We start from the raw sequence: 22,105 nt of genomic DNA, 5'->3' as shown, positions 1-22,105 counted from the left end.
TTAAGTACAAGAGCCTCAAATATTAACAATCAAGTTGGTAGCAGATGTCTACTATAAATCTAGTTATTTCTTCTTCCCCCCTTTCTCTCCTTTGTTCCTAGGTTAGAATGGACATTATTAGAATGTAAACAGCCAGGGGAGGTGGAGGATTATTTAATTCATTAGGTATGGCAAGGAAAGGTCCCCTCAGAATGATCTCTAAATTTCCTCTCATACCTTTAGCTGTGGAGCTCAGAACTCGAAACTGTATTCTGAGAAGAGTTTGCCTAAAGCTGAAATAAGAGCAGCACTGCCATACAGTTCCTAAATAAAATAAGCTAAGTTTTAGATCCCTGAATTAGCACGCTCCTAGGAACTCCACTTTTTATACTCTTACCTATTGATTCACATGCAGTTTATAGTCTACTAACATTTCTAAATAGGAACTATGTATGTGTGATATACTTCTCTCCTAGAAAATAAGAAGAAAACAAACCATAAAATTTTAAATCCAACCTCTGATATAGACCATTGGAGAAAGGATATTGGAATCATTTTTCGGATCCCACATTATTCTACTACCGTGTCACACAGTGCACAGCTGAGGGTAGGCTGTACTTAACAGGAACATGTGTCTGAAGACTAACTTCCATATTAGTGGGGTACCACAGCCTTTGTGGGGTACCACAGCCTTTGTGACTGAGTATGCTTTTTCTTCCTTTAGCATCCAGCATGCATACTCATACCCCAAGTAAGAAAAATAATTTATGTGTCCAGAACAATTTTAAAAAGTGGAGTTATGTTAATTGGGCCATATTTATATACAAATGTGAGAAAAATCAATCATCAAATATGAAAAGATTCATTTACTAACTGAATTGGATTGGGGAAATAGCATAAGACAATTGTGAAATGGACATTGTTGCCAAAATTTGTACTAGAATTCATTTAAGTAGCCCTACAACTTGTTTGAGGCAAAAAAAATATATAGATATTAAACAATTTGTAGCAAGGCATTTATTTGTCTCACGAACTCAATCCAACGAAACTGGGTTTACTGCTTTACCTCATACAAGACAATATGCTCTGTGTGAGGGGTGCTGATATAAATAATACACATCCCCAAACACAGAGAGTTCAAGGCCAATTAAGTCAGAGGACTTTTATCCTAAGCTTAACAGGATATAATTCTTCCCAGCAGAGATTTTTTTTTCTTTTTTTTTGGTGCCAAAAGACAAATCTTTTAGCAATATACTAAGATTTAAAGAGAAACTGAAAACCAGTCCCAAATTAAGGCTATGTCACAATCCTTTAGTACATAACATTTTATTTAATCGTTGGTAGTTTTCACTTGAATTAATGTCAATGCTATTTCCCACTCAACCATAAAAACATTACATGAATATGCACTTATTAACCAATTTCATAGTATAGAGAGCACAGTTAGTCTAAACTATGATTTTCTTTTCTTTTTTTTTTGCAGCAGAGAGAGGCCCATTCCTTTATAGTTTTTCAAACAAAACATTAAATAGAATTCTGACACAGCAAGAAGATAAAAAGTTTATGCTCTTCCTTATGAAACAGAGAGCCCAAAGTTCTCCCTTTTATGTCACAGTGACCTCTGAGAGGCTCTTCAGAAATCTGAGACTGAGGAGCAGAGCTTGAAAACCCCAATACTAGATTTAACTGGAAATCAGGATTGTAATATCCTCCCCATGAGCCCTCACCAGTTCCAGGACTTGGTGGAGCTATGACCACAGGTGTCCATAATCAGTAGCGACAGGTTCAGGAAGCAGAGAAATCAGAGCCTCTCTTCCAAACAGAACAGAACTGAAAAAAACCTGTTCCCTAGGCCAATCTCAAGTGAGGTATTTATTATCAGGACCTCCAAGAGACTGGCAATAACACATGAGCATATACAGAGGGTACCAAAAAAATGTATACACACTTTACGAAAGGGAAAAGCTATTAAAATTGTAATAATATATATTGATAATAAAAAATGAATACAAGTCACATGTGACTTCTGCAATTACAAGAGGTGCTCAAAGTGGTTACCATCAGTGTCCAGACACTTCTGATTACAGCAAACTACTGCTGGAGCAACGTTGACCAAAGTGTCCACTTGTATACATTTTTTGGCACCCCCAGTATATTTCGTATCTGCATAGAAGCAGTTACAGTCTTCACAAGTAACACTATTAAATCAGATTTGAACTGTGAATACCTAAATATTAAACATAAAAACGTTGATGTCTTAAATTTACCAAGACTTTAAGGTATTCCACTATACATTCTGAATCAAGCACACTTTTCCTCAAATGCATAGTAATAGGCACATTACTTATGAGAAAATTTACTTCACCTTCCATCTGGGTTTACAGTCTTTAGGTCTCCAGTGACCTCCTGGCTCAATATCTAAATCCTTGGAGAAGAGTTGATGAATTTCATCAAAACTGACTTCACTGACATTGACATTGAGGAATCCCCCTGGAAGGTCAAAAACATGAAAAATTGTTTTAATATTTTTTTGCCTCAAAGATGAAGCAAGACAAGTAACGATCAGTAGGGTGATGACATAACTTAGTTGCCAGAACAGTATGATTTGTTCCAGTTATCACATCATTGTTAATATCACTCCCTTTCAATTTTACTTTGGATGATAAATTATACAGTCACACTATTAACTTTGGTAAATCAACCAAAGAGAATCAAATAGTTTAAACTTTGTGGTTTTGAGTAATATAAGGAATATGTTAATATTCTTTGGGAAAAGATTACATGTCATTACAACTTAGCACATCATTGCAATTTAATTAACAACTATTCAAGTATTTAAAAACTATTTTTAATTTCAACGTAGTCAACAGAGGGGACACAACGCACAGGAGGAGAAAGTTAATTAAGCAGTTAGATTGACTGGAAGCTGAAGTTTCGCTTCCATTGGAGAACTGTTTAGCGTCTCTGTGCCTCAGCTTCCCCATCTATAAAAGGAGGTGGTAATGCCTGCCTCCCAACATGGATGTAACCATTAGATGAAATAGTGTGTGTGTGTGAAGGATCAGGTATGGTGCTGGTACAAAGGTACACAATAAATGTCAACTACTATTACTGTCATTTATTTTACTGACATTTCTTAAGAGAAAAAATTCGCAAATACAATTCTAAGGACCTACTATGTATCCCCTGGATATACAAAACTGAAAAACCAGGGACTTTTAAGGAATTCCTGGTATCCTAGGCAGTCATTTTCCAAATTAACAAGTATATGATATGACTGGAGTTGTTTTTAGTAATGTTTCCTAACGTATGCCACTGAGATAGGAGTGAATCTTGGATGAAAAATTGTTTCCATTAACTCAAAAACAGTACGAAGAACTAACAGGGCTGAGTTCTTTCTAACCTCCTTGTCTCATCAAACGGAGACCAACAAGTGTTGAGGTTTCCCAGTTCCAGTTTGCGAAGCCTTGGTGGCCATGATTTCACAATATAAAACATCTATCTGGCTCTCTTGAGGGAACGAACCCCTTTTCTCACTCCTGCTATTCTATATTCTATAAGGCTTCCACAGAGGCCTCTCTGTCCTAACTAGGCAGGAACATCAGGAGCTTCCACTCAACACAAAAGCGTGCTAGATAGAAGTATTTTAAAATGCAAATACGTATGTTTCACAGAGTGAGCTAGGAAAAAATTTGTAATCTTCTGTCTGCCTGCTCTAGTGACAACGTTAATGGTCTTTTATAACCAAATATCCAGCATTTTAGTGTAAGAAGATATGCAAAATAGCTAATCTTACTAGAAAGATCAGGTAACTAAAGGAAAGAGTAACTTACGACTTGCAGAGAAAGGGTAGGTCAAATATAATTGTGATCAGTCTGAGTACAGACTATCAGGACACAGCTGACAAAAACAAAATCTAGCAGTGTAACCAAACAAAATTCACACAAATAAATCAGATCTATTTAAAATGGTATGCATGATTGCTAAATGCCAGTAATTAGGCTAAATAATAAGCAGCCCATTCAAGTAACTGTTAGTATTCTTTAGGTATTGTGAAACCAATTTTTTTGCCTTTTTTCCAGCTTTATTGTTTCCACAGCTGTAATCATCATTGTTGTCAGCAGTTTTCTCCAGTATCATTTGCAGTTTAATTTTTCATCTTGAACACACATGTGCTGGCACATTAAGATGAAGTCCTTTGTCCTCAATGGACAGGGCCTCCTGCGTCCATCATTTACTATCCCTGATGCCCCAGGCACCCGAAGTTCATTTCTCTCCTGATTGCACACCCCCCCATCCACATTCCTCAGAGTCCCTCAGCAGACATCCTATGTGCTTATTGCTCTTTGCTCTGAAATCCTAATAACATGCTAGAGGGAATAGCCATGTCATTTTCTTTTCGGGAAAGGGGACAGGCCTTCAGGATAGGCACTGCCACCACGAAACCAAAAGTGCAATCAGAAAGAGAGAGGGAAGCACTAATTAGTGGGGCCAGGTGGGTGGTATTAGGGAGAAAACCCTGTGTACAGGAAGGGAAGGGGAAAAGGGCACATTACGGAATGTCCCCAGGAAGAGGCACTGAGCAGGTAAACCAGTGGGTACATCGTTTCCAAACTGCCAACAGCAGAAAAAATCTCAAAGTGAGCCTGTGGTGGGATGAGGGAGGACGTGGGGTCCCCCTCCCACTGCACCCATTAAGGCGACTTTCATCTCATTTACATACGGGTGTCCCCTTCAGTTTCACTCCAGAAAGCAGTTCAGTGCTTTAAAGCCAGGGGAGGACACAGCCTTCTTTATTGTAAATAAGAGTAATGGCTGTGTGCGATGTCAGAGGGGTAGTGGATGGGGGGTTAGGGGGTTGTCACTGTGTGAGGGATATAAATGATAAATTTCTAACTATTACATTGTTTTATGCGCCTGAAACTAATGAAAAAAAAGTTAAAAAAAATAAAAAAAAAGAGCAATCAGCCAGGCCAGTCACTTTATTGCGCTTGCTGAGACCTAGGGCCAGCTGAAGAGCAAGGATCCAGAGCCCCGCAGGGAACCCCCACTCTTCCCTCTGCATCTGTGCTAAACCTGAGAACATGTGTACTCTTTCTGCAATTCAAGATTAAAAGGTCGAGAAATAAATGCATTGGTTGAAACCCATTTACCCAGCATTATAATCAATCAGGACATAAATGTAAATAATGTCATTTATTAAATCCTGACTTTCACTATTTGGAAGGTGCGACTGGGGTTAGAAAGGAAAGAGCAGGAGAAGTGGGGGCCTGAAGAGAGATGGAGTCGCTGGATAGCTGGAGGGTAAAGTGGAAAAATGAAGGTCAACTGTAAGCTACCCGTCAGTCTTGGCAACAAAGCCCGGGCCCCAAACTACTTCTATTATGTATGAAAATAACTTAGCTGCACTACTGGTTACACAGGCCATTTGCTATAATCTCCTAATGTTGAATTTGTAAGACATGCAAAGTGCCTCCCTAAATGGGCCTGGGGCCTGTTAGGTATGCACAGGCCCAAACTATAGGCTCCTGGTACTGTGGATTATAATGTACCACACAACATGATTTAGGATATTATTTTTCCTATTAAAATATAATTCTTAAAATAAACATTCAATACATACAAATTGCCTATATTTACATTTTTCTCACATTTCAAGTAAAATTTAAGGCATATATTCTCTAGGCAGAGAATTGTCATCTCTATAAATTAACAGTTTTAAATAACTACTTCATTCAGTTTGGGGTCTATATCCAAAGCCTAATTCTGGATGCTTGAGCTCTTGTCACTGTTTTATCCTCAGGGTTTCAAAATCTACACAGCCCAAAGATCTGAAACAATGTCAGAGAAAGACCTGAATTTCCTCCAAAAAAATCCTTTCGGGTGGATTCCTCTCCAGAGTCAGGAAACCATTTTTACAATAAGATGGCACCTTCCTCCCCGCTCCCTCGGGGTTGCCACTTAACCACAGCTCTGAGGCTGACCAGTTACATGAGTCATCTGCCCCAGTCCCCCACTACTCCCTTTGAAGCCAACACTAGAAACTGCCCATTTTCGATGCTTTACTTAGGCTTCTCAACGTGTGGAATTTTATAACCTCTGCTTATACAAATGATTTCGTACTCAACTATCCACAAAGTAACCAAATCCGAGTACTCTAAACATAGAGAGGGTCGTTTCTAGTCACACAACCCCAATGCCGAATGCAATGCATAACATAGGATGAACGAACGAATGAATGAACCGAACGACTGGGAATGTCAAAGCTGGCCATGTCAAATCCTGTCTCACCTCTCTCTTTCTCTGCTTCCTTCATACCTGTATTTCCACTCCTTGCCTCCATCAGGTGCTCAAATATGCCTTTAAGACATCTGTGCAAAAAGGGTCCCACAGGTAGGTGACCTAAAATGACAGCCCCCTTTACGGCTGCAGTTCTTGTCTCCTAATCTCGGCCACAGGACACAGTACTTAACATACACTTTCTCCTGCTGTGGTCCTTCTTCCTGTACTCTAAATGACTAGCTGTGACCTCTGTTAACAGTCTGGTTTCTGTTTCAGTTTTGCCTGGTAATCCACCCAATGACCCTTTGGTCCACCCCTGGAGGTACTGATACCCTTTATCACATGCTTTCAAATTGTCCTCCTGGCCCCCTACGACTGAGAAGGCGACAACCTCCTTTAAAGTCAGAACCCACAACCCCTATTCCTATAGTTCCTCAACTCTGAGACACATTCATTCATGTTTTAGCATTCTGACGTAGGGACATACCCTATAATGTGTGCATTTAATGTAGGGCTTCTTTCATGTTCCCAGAAAGCCCTTATAAAATTAAAGATCAGTCTTGTCCAGGAAATATGGTATATCCTATTCTCCTCCGGCCTTTTCAAATGTGTTTTCTAGAATCATTCAATTGCCAACAAATTTCCATATACTCTACCTCAACGTTTTTTCTAGAATACCACCCCCTCTCATCTGAATTACACCAGTATTCTCCCTTTCAAACTGTGCTAAGTGCCTACTTTCTTACGTCTACCAACTTGAAGCCAGACGTGAAAGTATTCTGTAGATTCAAACCTACACCTTACCAAAAAGCACGCCCTTCCTTCTTTCATAAATTTGAGTTTGAATTTTATGACTTTGAAGTTTGCGACTTGTCGCTGTACCACCTTCCAATACCCAGCCACGTTCACTGACAGATGCCCTCCCCTCCCTACCCGTCATCCTGGTGCACCCAGCTCAGTACCACACCCTGACCATCACTGCCACCTAGAACTGACTGGCAGGGTCAGTGTGGAAAGCCTGGCCGTTCTGGCTTTAAGTTTTCTCTGCTGTATACCCATTTTTCTTGTCTATCTGGTATCCTAATCAACCAGTTCACTACTTTTGGTGATGCAGTTAAAATCCACCAGGCAGGCCTATTTAGAATGGAGGTTACTGGCCCCATTCTCTCAAAGTTCCTGTGTCCGTAGATGCCTAGGGCTCACATCTGTGGCCACCCAGCTTGGTCTGAACACATTTCAGCTGCTTGAACTGTCCACCACTGAGTCCTGCCTCCCAGAGGAAGAAGCTAGAACCCACTCTCCCCACCTCTGTGGCAGACAGGAGCAGTCACGTGACCAGATACACCCACAGGAGACTGGGAAGTAGAAGTGAACAACATGAGGACGTGGGCACCTTGCAAACGATCTTTCAGTAAAAGTGGTAGCACTTTTAGGGCCTTTAGGGGCACCAGGGGTGACACTTCTGGTCTCCAGACCTGAGCACCCCCAGTGGGAGCTGTGATCTCTGCCAAGGAGCAGCGGGAGACTCTTCACAGACTAGTCTGGGCCTTGTTTTGCCTGTTAAGCCTCAGAACCTATGTCTATGGCCACCTAGGTTTTCTGAGGGTTGCTTAACATCTTTTCATGGATTCTCATTCCTCTTAAACTGAAGTGAGTTGTATTCTGAGGTTTGCAACCAAGAAACCTGCCTTTTGTTGGGGGCCCGGGGTTAGGCGTAGTGGCTTGTGTTTTTAACCAGCATCCCAGCTGATTCCGGTGCAAAGAATTCCTGGGCCACACTCAAAAGAAACACAGCCCTTTGAGCTTCACCCAATTGTGGCTCCTCGCAATGTCCCTACTTTGTCAGGAACATAAAAGCAACAGGCATGAACCCCCTTAATTTTCTCCACCTCATCTCTTGCTCAGGAGAGGAGGTGCTCCTACTACTTTCGAAACCTAATTCTTTGGCCTGAGCATATTTCTGTTTCTTTCACTTTCTCTGGACCTAACTTCCTGGACACCCGCCTTATGCTCCTTCTTACGTCCCTCTCTTGTTTCTCCATCATTTCTTTCCGTAATGCCTCATACATGTACTCACTCAAGTCCATCTCTTCCTAAAGAGTTCTTCCCTCAGCCCCACCTTCTCCACAGATTCCTTATCCCCATTCTCCTTCCCTTTGCCACCAAACTTTTTTTTTTTTTAAACCAACTAGTTTTTATCTACTTCTAAGTCACTTCTCAGGGCAGTGTATTTTGCTTCTTACCCTACTAAAATTGTCCTTGCTATAGTTCCTATTAATTTTCTATGTGCCAAATTCAATATCCTTTCACAGTGTCTCATTCTACCTGTTTTCCTTTGAGATATGTGACAAGACAGAATACTCTCTCCCTGTTGGTCTCTGGGATGCCGTTCTCTGACTCTTCTGTGTCCCTGAGGGTTTTCCTTCTTCTACTGACTACTGTCATCCCCGTGAGTGCTGACGTTGCTCAGGGACCCACTCTCAGCCTTCATCAAATCTCAATTCCTCTTATTTCCAGCCCAGATCTGTCTGATGAAATTCAGAGTCCAAATTAACTCTCTTGAGCTTTAAACAAAACAGGCCCAATACTGAACTCGTTCACTCCTCCATTCTCCAAATGTGATGTTTATCCTGCATTACTTGTTTCAGTTAACGGTCACCAAATCAGACACTTAAAAATTAAGCCTGATCCTTCCGTTGGTCACTATATCTGGCCAATAGCATCCCTATAGCTTCTCTTTAGTGCCTCTTCCTCTCTCCAATGTCACAGCCTTGGCACATGTCCTTGTCATGCCTCTTGGCCCCCTGCAGTGAGCTCCTCCTTGGTGTTCCAGATTCTAGTATTTCCCCATTCTCATCCATTTTCTCATCCATATTCTAACTTCTCATTAGAATAATCTGTCTGAAGTACCACCTTAGTCACATTATTCATCTACCAAAAGCATATGAATGTGAAATTCCCTAAAGCAGTGTTTTTTGTTTGTTTCTGTTTTACTCTTTTTTTGCCCCTGGATCTTTGAAAACGCTGCACCTTCATCTTACAGAGATTAACACAAGGCCATCAAGCAGTCTGTTGCATACATAGTCAGGGGCTCCGCTCTCTCTGAAGCCTATCTCGTGGAAGCCTAGGGACTCGTGGAACCCACAAAGCCCCCCAACTGGTTAGTGCTTTCCACAAGGCCCTTCTCCCTGTCCCACACACCCCACTCACACCCACCCCAGTCCCAGTGGACCTCTCTCCATTCCTGGAATACAGAATCTCTTGTGCTGTGATGCTGTTCCCCTCACCTACCTATTGAACTATCTTGCAAGACCCACTTCTAATGTTCCATATTCCCTCTCTCTCTGATGTCTCCCTTTCATCCCATAATAACCCTTTCATAGCAGTTAGCACACTGCCTCTCTTTGAGTGTGTTACCTGCTCTAGCTGGCAGACATGAGACCATATTTAGCTTTGTTTCTCCTCTGCCTGCCCCTACGAACAACTTAGAGCCCACTGCATGTACTGCCACTGTTCAACAATTGCTTGTCTAAAATGACTCCTATCCCTTTTCTACAATAAATATATGCATAATGTTTTGTTACAGTATGCATTATTTCAACTTTCCTGAAGTTTATTTGCTTATCTTTACCCTCTTTGCCAATTTTCCTTTGAATTAGTTAAACTCATCTCAAAAAGTCTGTGCAACTTTTGTTATGTTCACAGACATAACAAAAACATTTGTTATGTTTTTGTTAGCAACTATAGAAACTATCAGGGTTAATACATAAAGGGAACTATTCCACAAACAGTAAGGACAGAATATATAAAAGCCACTGCAAATGTATTCTATTTGAATAAGAATTAAAAGGTAGGACAACTACAGGTAAGTCTAACTTCATTTTAATGCAAAGTACACAACTGACATTTTCTATCACTACTTCACCCAGAAAAAAATCAAAACATCCACACTAAACATTTATTGTTTTTTGGCTCTAAATACAGTAAAATTTCTATTTTACTTTGTTAGCACAAAGAATTTCATATAAATTTCATAAAGCTGAAAGGGTATTTGCCCTCTGGAGAATCTGTAAATACTAACAGTAACAAAGAAGTATTCACTCGTATTGTATGAATAATCACATTTAAATTGGTTGTATGGTGTAATTGATTGAACATAAAATATTGCTGAAATCCATGAGATCAATTTTATCTGAATCCCGATTGGAAAGTTCAGATTTTATCTTTAGGGTACTCCAGTGCCAATAGTCGCAGCACTACAGTAGATAAAATTCAAAAAGAAGTTATAGTTAGATAATTAAACACACCAACTTTAAGCCTTAACTTCACTTTTGGTGATCATAGGAAAATTAGGTATCATTCATGCTTGAGTGGGTTTCACATAAGTAGGTCTTATTCTTACACAGACTTCCTTTAATTGTTATTTGGGGAGAAATCATATTCAATTATTTTGTGTGATATTACAGAAAGATTTTACACTTAGGAATTTTATTATGCTATTTTCCATCACTGATGAGAAATAATCCTGTTAATTTAAAAAATTAAGGATGCGCAGCTAACTATAAAACTACTTCACTCGACATATTTCTAGGTTTCTCGTTCCCTTGATCATTGTAAAGATTGGCTATATCATTCAAAGAAATGAGGAGAAGGAAAGGGAATATCGAATTAACTTCTGCCAAGCTTCAACCACTGTGCTTCTATTTATCCTTGCAACACTCTGAAGTTGATATTATAACTCCAGATTTTACACATAGGTAAACTGAGTCTCCCCTAGCGAATGTGCTTTCCTGGAGGGCTCATGCAAGGCCCTCTAGGAAGAACCCTCATTATGGTGGCTATGCCCATGGGCCCCTTTCTAAGGGGATATTTGTATGCGGCCAGATTTTTTACCCAACCCCCTTCACTCTGGCCACAGCTAATTAGACAAGAGATTGGTGCTCGACCCAAAGCTGGTAGCCCCTGAGGAGGTCTCTTGTGAAAGGGTGGCTGGCCAAACAAATGTGACCCTCTCTTGTAGAAGAATGCAAGACACTGAGAGAAGCAGAGAAAAGGAGCAGTAACTCCAACACACTCAGTGAAAAGGCAGTGAGTTGCAACCATGACACAATCTTTCAAGCACCCGTGACAGAATATTTACAAGTTATGGGACTAGAGGAGAGGAGCGCTGGTAGGAAGGCCTGGCAGGCAGATGCTTCTAAACAGAATTTAATTAGTACTCATAAAGCACTAATTAAGAAAATGGCAACTAAACCAAGAACAGAAAGAGATCCTAAAACTATAAATCCCTGAATGTGCAAATTATGAAAATGACATTATTGTAATCAATATTTCAACAGAACGTACCTCGGTGGTTTCAGTTCTGCACAAAAACACTCATTTTTAGGAAATCAAAGCACGGTAATTAACAAATATATAGCCATAAAAATCATACTTTCACTCTATTATGGGATAGCAAGGAGATGGCAAGATTAGAATCAACTGAGAATTTTGTGTTTTTAATAGCAAAACCCAGGTCTCGTATCAGATCAATAAAATCAGAAACTTAGAGGTTGGCCCCGAGAATTATAAAAGTTCCCCAGGCTATTGTGTAACCAGAAATGAGATCCTCTACTGCAGGGCAGGGGGTTTCAAAGTGTGGCCCAAGGATCACTAGTATCAATGTCACTAGGGAACAGGTTAGAAATGAAAATTCTCAGACCTCTCCCCACATCTAATGAATCTGACACTCTGAGGGTGGAGCTCAGCAATCTGTTTTATAAGACAATCCAAAAGTTTCCAATGCACCCTAAAGTTTGAGAACCACAGCCTTAGATGATATTGAAAGGTGAATCTTTCATTTTATTATAGAGATATTATACCTATCAACAATGAACTGAAAAAAAATCCCACAAATATGGCAGGCAAAGGCTAATTTCCTCAATAAAGAAAACTCAGGTAAAGCTATAAAAAACATACTTACCCTGTTTCCCCCAAAATAAGACCTAGCTGGATGATCAGCTCTAATGCGTCTTTTGGAGCAAAAATTAATATAAGACCCAGTATTATATTATATTATATTATATTATATTATAATTATAATTATAATTATATTGTGTTATATAAGATGCAGTCTTATATTAAAATAAGACCGGGTCTTATATTAATTTTTGCTCCAAAAGCCTCATTAGAGCTGATTGTTCAGCTAGGTCTTATTTTGGGGGAAACACAGTAGATACTGAGGACATTAGAACACAGGATAAACAAGCAATTAAACAAGATGTTTATTTAGATTTTTCATTATATAAGAATCAAGATATAAACTTATATGCATAAAGGAAACTTAAAATGAGGGGATAAAGGGAAAAAAGTCAAAATAATAAGTCATGTGGCTTCTGAGTTATAGTTTTTTTAATAGTGATAATGTATTATCTTCATAATTTTGAAAATGTATATATTTAAAATATAATATTTTGATCCCTGTCTTATATCATACACAAAAGTTAAAAACAAAATTAGAGAATTATTAGAAGGAAATAGAGTATTTGTATGGCATTGCGGTAAGGAAAGCTTCCTTAAGACAAAAAAAAAGCAAAAGCCTTAAATAAAGTGATAGATACACTTGAAAACATCATAATTTTAAACTTGTATAAAATAAAAGAATCCATAAACAAAATAAAAAGACAAGCCAGAGACTCTGAAAAGCTATTACAACACATATAGTAGACAACAAGTCACTGCCAGAACATATACAAAGAACGCCTACTAATCAATGCAAAAATCTAATTAACCAATAAAGAACTGATAAAGCACGTGATTGGGAGAGTCACAGGGAAAAAAATGCAAAACCACTCATAAACACATGAAAAATTACTTGAACTCACTGGTAAAGAGAAAAGTGAAAGTGGAAACAATGAAATACCATTATTTTTGTCTATCAGATTAGCAAAAATTAAAAAGTCCATCAATAGCAAAAGTGTTTTCACGCTTTGGTGCTGAGGATACAATGGGTACAGCTGCTCCAGCACACAACCAGGCCAGCCTACCCCGCACTTCCACTTCTGAGTATGAACTCTCGAGCACATACACTCATTGTCACAGAGAAATATGCTGCTCCTTACAGCTTTGCTTTGTGATAGCAAAAAAGTGGAAACAACGTAAGTTTTCAACAGCAGGGAAAAAGATAAGTGAAATGTGATACATTTATTCAAAGACGTACTATACAATAGTTAAGGGAAATAAATGGACCTATATGTATCAACATAGACCATTCTCAAAAACTGTTAAGTAAAAAAGCCATTTGCAGAATTAAACGTAATTTAAGACCATTTATATAAATTCTTAAAACCTTTGAACAATTTTAATTGCCTATCTATCTAGCCATCCGTGTAAAAAATAACTTTAAAATAACCTGTAAGGATACGCATCAAACACAACAGAGGTTACTTCTGGGTAAGGGGTAAACTTTTTCTTCAGCTTTTCAATCCCCCTCCTTCTCCAAAAAAATCCTTTGCCCGCCTCCCCCCCAAAGAAATCAAATAACATGCTACATAATATAAACATTACCACCCACAGTAATGATCTGAGCCTGGTCTTCAAATCATGTAATTTTTATTATTTTATTATAATTCAAGGAAATAGTTAAGTCAAAAGTATAGATGACACTTACGCATATAAGGTAGTTTTTCTGGGCAGGGGAGGTATGGTGAATATGTGAAGTTTTCCGGAAGATATGTTGTTGTTTGAACAAGATAATCACTTGAATTATTGCCTTCAGGATAATCTTGGAGAGAGAGAAAAAAGTTACAACCAAAAAATTGCCTTTTGCTTTGCTCCTGGTATGAAATATGTCACTGTCATTGTGAGATCTGTAATACGAAATCTACAGAAGTACTTCAAAGCAATGACTTACAAAGAACTAGTGAAAGCAAAATGCAACTGCCATGGCTACTCTCCCATTTATTATTCACCGCTGCCAGAATGGACCTCTCAGCAAGATTTCCCAAAGGAACCCTGGGACAAGTGCAGACAGCAGCCTGGCCTCCCTGTGCATCATACAGAGCAGGCTCATGTGTGGCCCTATGAGAGCACCTGCTCCCATCCGTCCTCTGGCTGAGCCACACTGAAAGGGAGTGTGACAGTATCCCAGGGACTCTGGGAATCCTTTCCACTACCAAACAGCCGAGGGTGTTCACACAGACACAGCACTGCTTCTAGCATCCACAGAGCACAGATGCAGGAGTAATATCTTCTCACCGTCCCACACTTAGGAAACTGATTCACTCACTCAACTTCTGTAACAGCCTATTTTAAATCTTTAAATTAGTCATTTCCATGGGCTGCAGTCCCTGGGGAGCCCTGGAGCTTATTATTACATTAGGTCCATTAGCTTTAGAATCAGCCAGTTAGTTATAAAGCATAGAGGGAATTGGTTTAGAGCCCTAAAGTCAAATGCTCCATTCAAATCCTTGCTCCAATACACACTAGCTTTGTGGTACAGGGCAAGACAACATGGTTCCTCATCTGTGCCCACTTCATGTTGTCGTTTTCAGATTTCAATAAGATAAATGTATAAAGTTCTTAGAAAAATCCCTGGCCCACATATATATTCAATAACTGTAGCTAAGAGCAACTGGTTTAGAGATGAGCACGTGACACAATCTAGGACAATCAGAACCTTAAAAGTTTTGAACACGTGGAGCCAAAGAGAACGCATTTCAGTCCCTTTCTGGAACAGAGTTCTGGGATGCCAATCTGGGAACCATGACTTGCCAGTTTCCCTCTATGCCAGTTTCCCTTATCTAAGAGGAAGCCAGTCTAAGAGAATGAGACCAACATACAGTGAGTAAGAGAGAAAAAGATGGAAACAGCTAATTAAATGACTGTCTGCCGCCTGGATCACAAACCATGGACCAATAGACAATGAAGCTCTAGCAGACACTTTAGGAAAATGTGAAGATATTCTCTCCATCTTCAGTAATCTGCTCTGATAAGAGAGCTATTCCTATCTGAACTGGCCTGCGTGCTAAGGGACAGGAAAGATGAGAATGTCATATGACTTAAAAGAGAGGCCTGCCAGTGACCAGCAAGTAAAAACGGCTAATGGTCAAAATCATATACCTTATTGAAGAACTATAAAAGCTAAACCCTTTCACTGTGCAAAAACGGTAGAATCCTAAAAATTAAATATGAAGTATGTGATAAGAGTCCAAGAACACTAAACCCCTCCCCTTTGCCTGTACACCTTTGTCTACCATAAATATTCATTTATCATGGCCGTTGAGGGGGATGAGATGCAGCCTGGGAGGGAGAACAGCCTTTCAGAGCAGAGACTCACCCCCAGCTGTAGGCCCACCTGCTGTGAGGGGCCCTGCAGAGGCTGCTAAGCAGAGGTTTATGGGAGATCTGGTACCAAGGAAGAGACATAATTCCAAAGGACTGCACGAAAACCCATTTAGGAATTTGGCCGGGCATCAGGAAGGTGCTAAGGTAACTGCATTGCCAAACCCCCAGCATGACAAATAGGGGCTGATGATGGAACAACTGCTAAACGCTGTTCTACCAGGAAGTGGGAAAGCCCCAGCGAGAATCCTCCCCAAAGCCTTTCTCTGGAGGAGTCCTGGAAAGCATCCGACAAGGAAAATCCTCCATCACACAGGGGACAGGGATTCAGTGGATATTGTTTCGTATGCCCAGGGACAGATTAAAAGCACAGAAACCCCTCTAGTAGCCCATAATCCAAATCTCTCCCATATATATCTGAAAGATTTAAAGATGCTAAACATATAATAAGCGTAAGGAAGTCTAAGAAAGTTCTGATTCTTTCCTTAAGGTGCTTTTTAAAAATACATGTCTAGATATATACCAAATTTAAAGTTACATTACAAAAAATTTTTTTTCTTGCCCTAGGGATTCTTGCTATGCTAGCTAAGCATGTACTGCACACTATGCATTTGCAGGAGCTGAAAATAGAAGATAAATAAGGTTATCTCTGAGACTCCTCTGCCTTTATGTGTTCCAAAGACTCATTTTCTTATAAGCCTGAAGCAGGTAAATATTAACATCCTCATGCAATCCTCAATGTCATGTAGTTAACTTTAGAGTATTTTCTTACTCGGTATAATTTATTAATTCTTGTCATTAATGCTGAGCTCCTTCTCTTAGCCACACACTACGATTCCACAAATCCACCTCCAGCTCACAGAAATTCTAAGCTCTCTAGACATTTCTGCAAAACAAACTGTTAACGCCAGCTCCCCTCAGGGAGTCTGGCGGCAACAGGAGGGCCAGTGGATTGTTTTACTTTATATTTTAGTGCGAGAATGACTGACTCTTGCACAAAAGAACACATTATCATTTTTATGTTTCTGGAGAACATTTTTTAAAAAGCTTTAAAGACCTGCAATATCAGTATATTCACATCTCTTAAACACCATGTTTTGGAGCTAAACATGTTATTTCTGGGCCACATCCTTATAAATTTAAAGATCTCAACGCGCTGCCAGATGTACAGAAACGTCTCTGTGCTCCACAGTACTCTGTCCAGTAGCATTTATGCCATCTCAATATATTATGTACATAAGTCTATCCACCCCCTGCCACTAGTCCGAATACCTTTTCTGAAATCAAATTGCCTCTGATTTCTAGTATCTGATAAAGTACCTACAACATAGTAGAAACTTCCTGCAAATGAACACTTCACAACTGGTAATATAGCCAACAATGATTTCAGGTTTTCGGGACTATATTGTAACAAACCCTCAAAAACATTATTCTTACAAAGTGGTTAGGTCCATCAAATATAACCACTGCCTGCAAAATCGGGAGCGGTTTTAAGGGTATGCATGGTAGATGAATTTGAGACTGATCCACAACTTCTCTAAAACGTAGATTATTCACCTAACGAATGGGTGAAAACAAGTTCTGGACAACCTGCCTGCTTCTTGCCTTCCAGAACCACACCCAAAGGAAAGAAACACAGAATGAAAACTGCCAAACAGGTCCCCTCCCCAGCTCACACTAGACTTTATCACCTAAGATAAAAGGAGACTAGGAGACCTCTCAAGGGTTTTGTTTTTCTTGGAAAAGGGCATTTCAAACTAGTCCTGGTAACTCAATGAGAGTTCTAGTCTGTTTACCATTAGCTTGTCCACGTCAGTCTGGCAGTGTCTGAGGGTGTCAGAGCACACACACATCTATTAAATAAGTGTACTGGGGTATTTCTAACCAACCAGTCAGCTTTAACAGTTGTTTTGGTAACTAGTCATTGAATATATCTTGTTTTCTTAATTTGACTGACTTCATAGCCCCAAGGCAAGGCATCACTTGACGATGAGACCATGTGATTTCTTCACAAGAATATGTTATATATATCTGTAATATTTACACTTGATGCTTCAGAAAGTCAGGTACAGGATTGAAAATCCCTTTTTGAAATCAAATGTGCTTATAAATATCACAACATACTTGCCATTAAGTGTTGAATTTCATTTTTTGTAATCTATTTTTAATTGACATATAACGTTGTATTAGTTTGAGATGTACTTGATTTGATATATGTATATGTTGCAAAATGATTACAAGAAGTTTCATTAACATTCGTCACCTCACATAATTACAAATTTTTCTCCTTGTATGAGAATTTCTAAGATCTAATCTAAGCATTAAATTTTAAATGAGCCAGTGTATGTTAATAAATTCTCCCCTAGAGTTCAATTGGCTCTTTGATATCTGATCGGCCATTATCTCTTTTTTGCAGATTATATTTGTATAAGTCTGTGCAAAAAATAAACAACTGCATTATAAATATTTATGTTTCCATCTGTCCCGGAAGCCTGGAGATCCTCATATAAAGGGACGATGTTTTTCTTAATGTTGTATCCCCAATATCTACATGATATACTTAACTCTCTATAGTTAAGTATAGTAACTATACTAATTCTTCAATATGAATGAAAATGGCAGAGCCTCATAGTTGCCTAATCAAACTCCCTTTGCCCTTTCTCCCTACGTAACAGAACCCCAATTTCATTCAGAGTACCAGGGAGGCAGCTCAAAGATTATAATTCCCAGTGCCCTTACAACTAAGTTCTGGCCAGTGAGACGTAAGTAGAAATACTGTGTGGGACATTCAGGAAAGCTCCTTAAAAGGGTCACTCTCTTTGTTCTTCCCCCTTGCTTCCCACTGTCTTACTGACCCAAGCACTAGTATGAAGACTAGAGCCCTGGCAACCATCTTAGACTGTGACTCCACATGACAGAGCAGAAGGTGGAAAGAACCACAGATATGCAACTTCTAAACTTTTTTGGCATAAGAACGTAATCCTCATGTGTTGAAAGCTTCACAGTTGGGACTCTCTTACAACCAAACCCAATTCTTAACTGACACAGACGACTCACTGTCTCCTGAGAACAGTTTGCTACCAATAAAGGGACCATATGAAAAGTTTTCAAAGGTTCATAAAAGTAAGCAAACTTTAATCAAAGTTATGTACTGGCTATTCGGTCTTTGTTGAAACTGTGACTTGGTGAGGGGAGGAGAGGATTTCCTTTTTTTCCCCCTTCAGTTGCAGGAGGCTGGGGGGGAAGTTCATCTTGCGCAAGCAATCATTTTCCTAATTATGCTTAACATTCACACATACACATACAAGTGTAATCAAACAATACGGTGAATGTTTTCTTAAAAAATTTATTACAGTAAAAGACACATTGCCATTAATCCCCCTCAAAATACACCCCCCTCACTTCACACACAAGTATCCCATCATTCTTGCCACTTTCTGAAGCAGTTCTGAAAGTCCTCTTTCCTGAGGGTCCTTAGTTGCACTGTCGTGGCTGCCTCCATGTCCTGAATCGATTCAAAATGGTAAACATGAAAGGAGAAGATCCAGAAGTCTCACGATGCCAGATCTGGTGAATAAGATAGAAGTGGACACACCATAACGTTTTATTTGACAGAAACTGCCATACGAGAAGCGATGTGTGACACGGAGCGTTGTCATGATGGAGGATGATCTGTGGCAAACTTTAAAACATACTTTCTCTCAATCATAGCTCCCATCTGACTGACTGCACCAAACAAGTTGAAACCTGTCACACACTGTTACTAAGGTTTGGCACGCCACTTCCTGTATTGAGGATCCCTGCCTTTCCGTTGGTTGGCAGCAGCATTCACCATATTTGTTGATCACAACGAAAAGGCTCCGCGTCACACATTGCTTCTGGTATATGGCAATTTCTGTCAAACACAAATATTACAGTGTGTCCTCATTCACCTTATTCACCAGATCTGGCATCATCCGACTTCTGGCTCTTCCCCAAAGTCAAAACGACCATGAAAGAAAAACGTATTGAACTGATTCAGCACATCAAGGCAGCCACGACAGCGCAACTAAAGATACTCACGAAAGAGGACTTCTAGAACTGCTTCAGAAAGTGGCAAGAACGATGGGATAGGTGTTCAAAGCGAGGGGGAATATTTTGAGGGGCATTAATGGCAATGTGTCTTTTACTGTAATAATTTTTTTTCAATTTAAACATTGTGTTTAAACAAACACAATTTTTGATCACACCTCGTATAACTTATTCATACTACAGGAAAAGAACTTGATTATTGCACAAATTTCTTAGTATTTATTTATACAGAGTAACCTAAAGATGCTTAATATCTCTGTTCAGTTGAATTAACTTTTAATGAACACTTTCACAATTAACTTACTCAACCAGGGCAAGTCCCAAAGAAGCTTTTAAATGTTTAAATTTCTCCAAAAATTGACCCACTACTCAGAAGACCAATTAATGCACAAGACAAGTTAATGAGACTTTTACTGTACTAATAGAATGTCTACTACCATGAGACAGTCTTTCCAAAAGAAATTTCTTTAAAGTTAAAAAGAAGAAAACAAATAACAGTGTTTGATTTCTGATATCATAACACCAATTAGGCAAATGACCAGAACAATTTTGCAGAAGCATGTGTGAAATTAAATTAAGAATCCGTATGTTATAGTCTTAAATTTTTTTCAAGGGTCTAAACCTATTACCCACTTTAAAATGCATCTTAAAAAAAATATCTATGGTTGGGAGATAGGGACTTTGTATTAGTGGAGTGAGTGTGTTGTGTGTGTGCGTGGGTATGTGCGTGTGTGTGTAGTTTACAGTGGCATAATGAAAAACTGTGGAAATTAAATCTTTAATTTTAACTGTTTAAAATGAGAATATAGAAGGTTCAACAACTGACAATCAGCCACTGAACCCTTTAAAATGATACCTCAGAACACTTGGAGACAATGTGGAAACACTGCCAGAGAGAAGAATAAGTATTCTTCCGTAACAGTTAAACCTATTTATATCAATTCTACCATCATTAAGTCATTAGTTTGGCCTATTACTTAAATCTTAACCTTATGTTGTTCTAATAGACATTCTTCTTGCAGACAATATTTTAAAAAGACAAGAGCAGCTACTCATCTACAATTTCATGTAATTGCTCCACTAGCCCCTAAAAAGTCCATAAAATTATTAAGACCCTTCTGTAATTAAAAGTAGTAAGTATTTTCTAAACATAATTGGAAACAATACTTTAGGAATTAGAATGAGCATAAAGAAGGGGGACAGAAGGGCAAATATGAATAAATGATTCTTTTTGTAATTTCTCTTAAATGCAATACGTGAATTAAAAACATACAAGCTGTTTTTTTATTTTGTTTATGTTTGCAAGAATTAACTTAAGTATCTTTGTATAAAATCCTCATCACCTTTATGACCATGTTTTTACGTACCCAAGAACAGAATACGTGAGAGTCCTGGCTCCAGCAGTACAAGAATTTCCCAGCATGCTTATCAGGAGATACCCTCATCATTAACAGGGAGCTAGCTGCAGGCAAAACCAGGGCTTGAGAAATTTGGTTTGCTGCTTCATGACTACAAGGATAAGAGGCAGAAGCAAAGCAAGATTAAACAGGAAGCAATCTTACCTGTACCGTTGAGTGTAGTGTTTTTATTTGTATAAAGCCTGATCATATGTCCTATTGTTTTCACATTTTCTCTCAACATTATCCCTCGAGCTTGTACCATAAAGAGATATGTGTTGGCTATAAAGAAAGAGAGAGAGAGAGAGAGAATGTTATGACTCAGTAAGCTTTTTTTAAATTTAATAAAATATTCAGAATTGGGGAACTGTCCAATAAGGCCAAACTGACTCAATTAGTGTGTCCAAAGGGAAAACAGAAATTAAAATCATAATTTCCTATTATCAAAAACTTACAAAAACAAACGTTTTCAAAAACAATAAAAATGAAAAAAATTAAAGTAGTAATATCAAATAGAATGAGACTAAACAAACAGAAATATCATAATGAATTCCTTTAATGAAAGGAAATGAAACCCATAAATGATTTTCTGCTATAAAATATACTTATAAACTTCAAAGAGGCATTTTATTACAAGTATGCAATCATATAGTTATAAAATTCACTTTCTCTAATTCTATGTTAATATTCTCAAACCCAAAACTCCACAAAGATGAGAATGTCTTATCTGATTGTAAATATATCAAATCACGATAATATCTGATATGGATATCCTTGCAAATTGTCAATGTGTTGGATAGGGGTGGGATAGAATTATTTATAGTCAGTATCTATTTTGCTAATTTCTCTGTAAGAGTTAATTACTTGAACCTTTACACTCCCTTCAAATCCCAAATCTACCTACCAGGATTGTAAAAGCAGACGAAATCAAAATCGACGTGCATTTTTTAAATTGGTCAATTTCATTTTTTTGTGGTGCTTCATAAATAGGCCCCTAATTTGTTTTTGTTGGGAAAAACTGGTAAATTGACAAAGATAACAAAAATCCCTGCCTT

At 38.7% G+C, this 22,105-nt stretch overlaps 1 protein-coding gene across 1 annotated transcript in view; it reads right to left on the bottom strand.

Annotated features, from left to right (window-relative positions):
• Positions 1–22,105, bottom strand: part of B4GALT6 (beta-1,4-galactosyltransferase 6) — a 61,935-nt gene that overhangs the window by 18,120 nt on the left and 21,710 nt on the right. Inside the window, exons 2-4 of the mRNA XM_081078219.1 lie at positions 21,216–21,332; positions 13,910–14,023; positions 2,345–2,469 (exon numbers count right to left, since the gene is read on the bottom strand). Of these exons, the coding sequence (XP_080934345.1) occupies positions 2,345–2,469; positions 13,910–14,023; positions 21,216–21,332 (356 nt within the window). The remainder of the gene's footprint in view (positions 1–2,344; positions 2,470–13,909; positions 14,024–21,215; positions 21,333–22,105) is intronic.

The sequence above is a fragment of the Rhinolophus hipposideros genome (genome assembly GCF_964194185.1).
Source record: "Rhinolophus hipposideros genome assembly, chromosome: 17".
In the NCBI taxonomy this organism is placed as follows: Eukaryota; Metazoa; Chordata; class Mammalia; order Chiroptera; family Rhinolophidae; genus Rhinolophus; species Rhinolophus hipposideros.
This window is presented reverse-complemented; position numbering and strand designations above follow the sequence as displayed.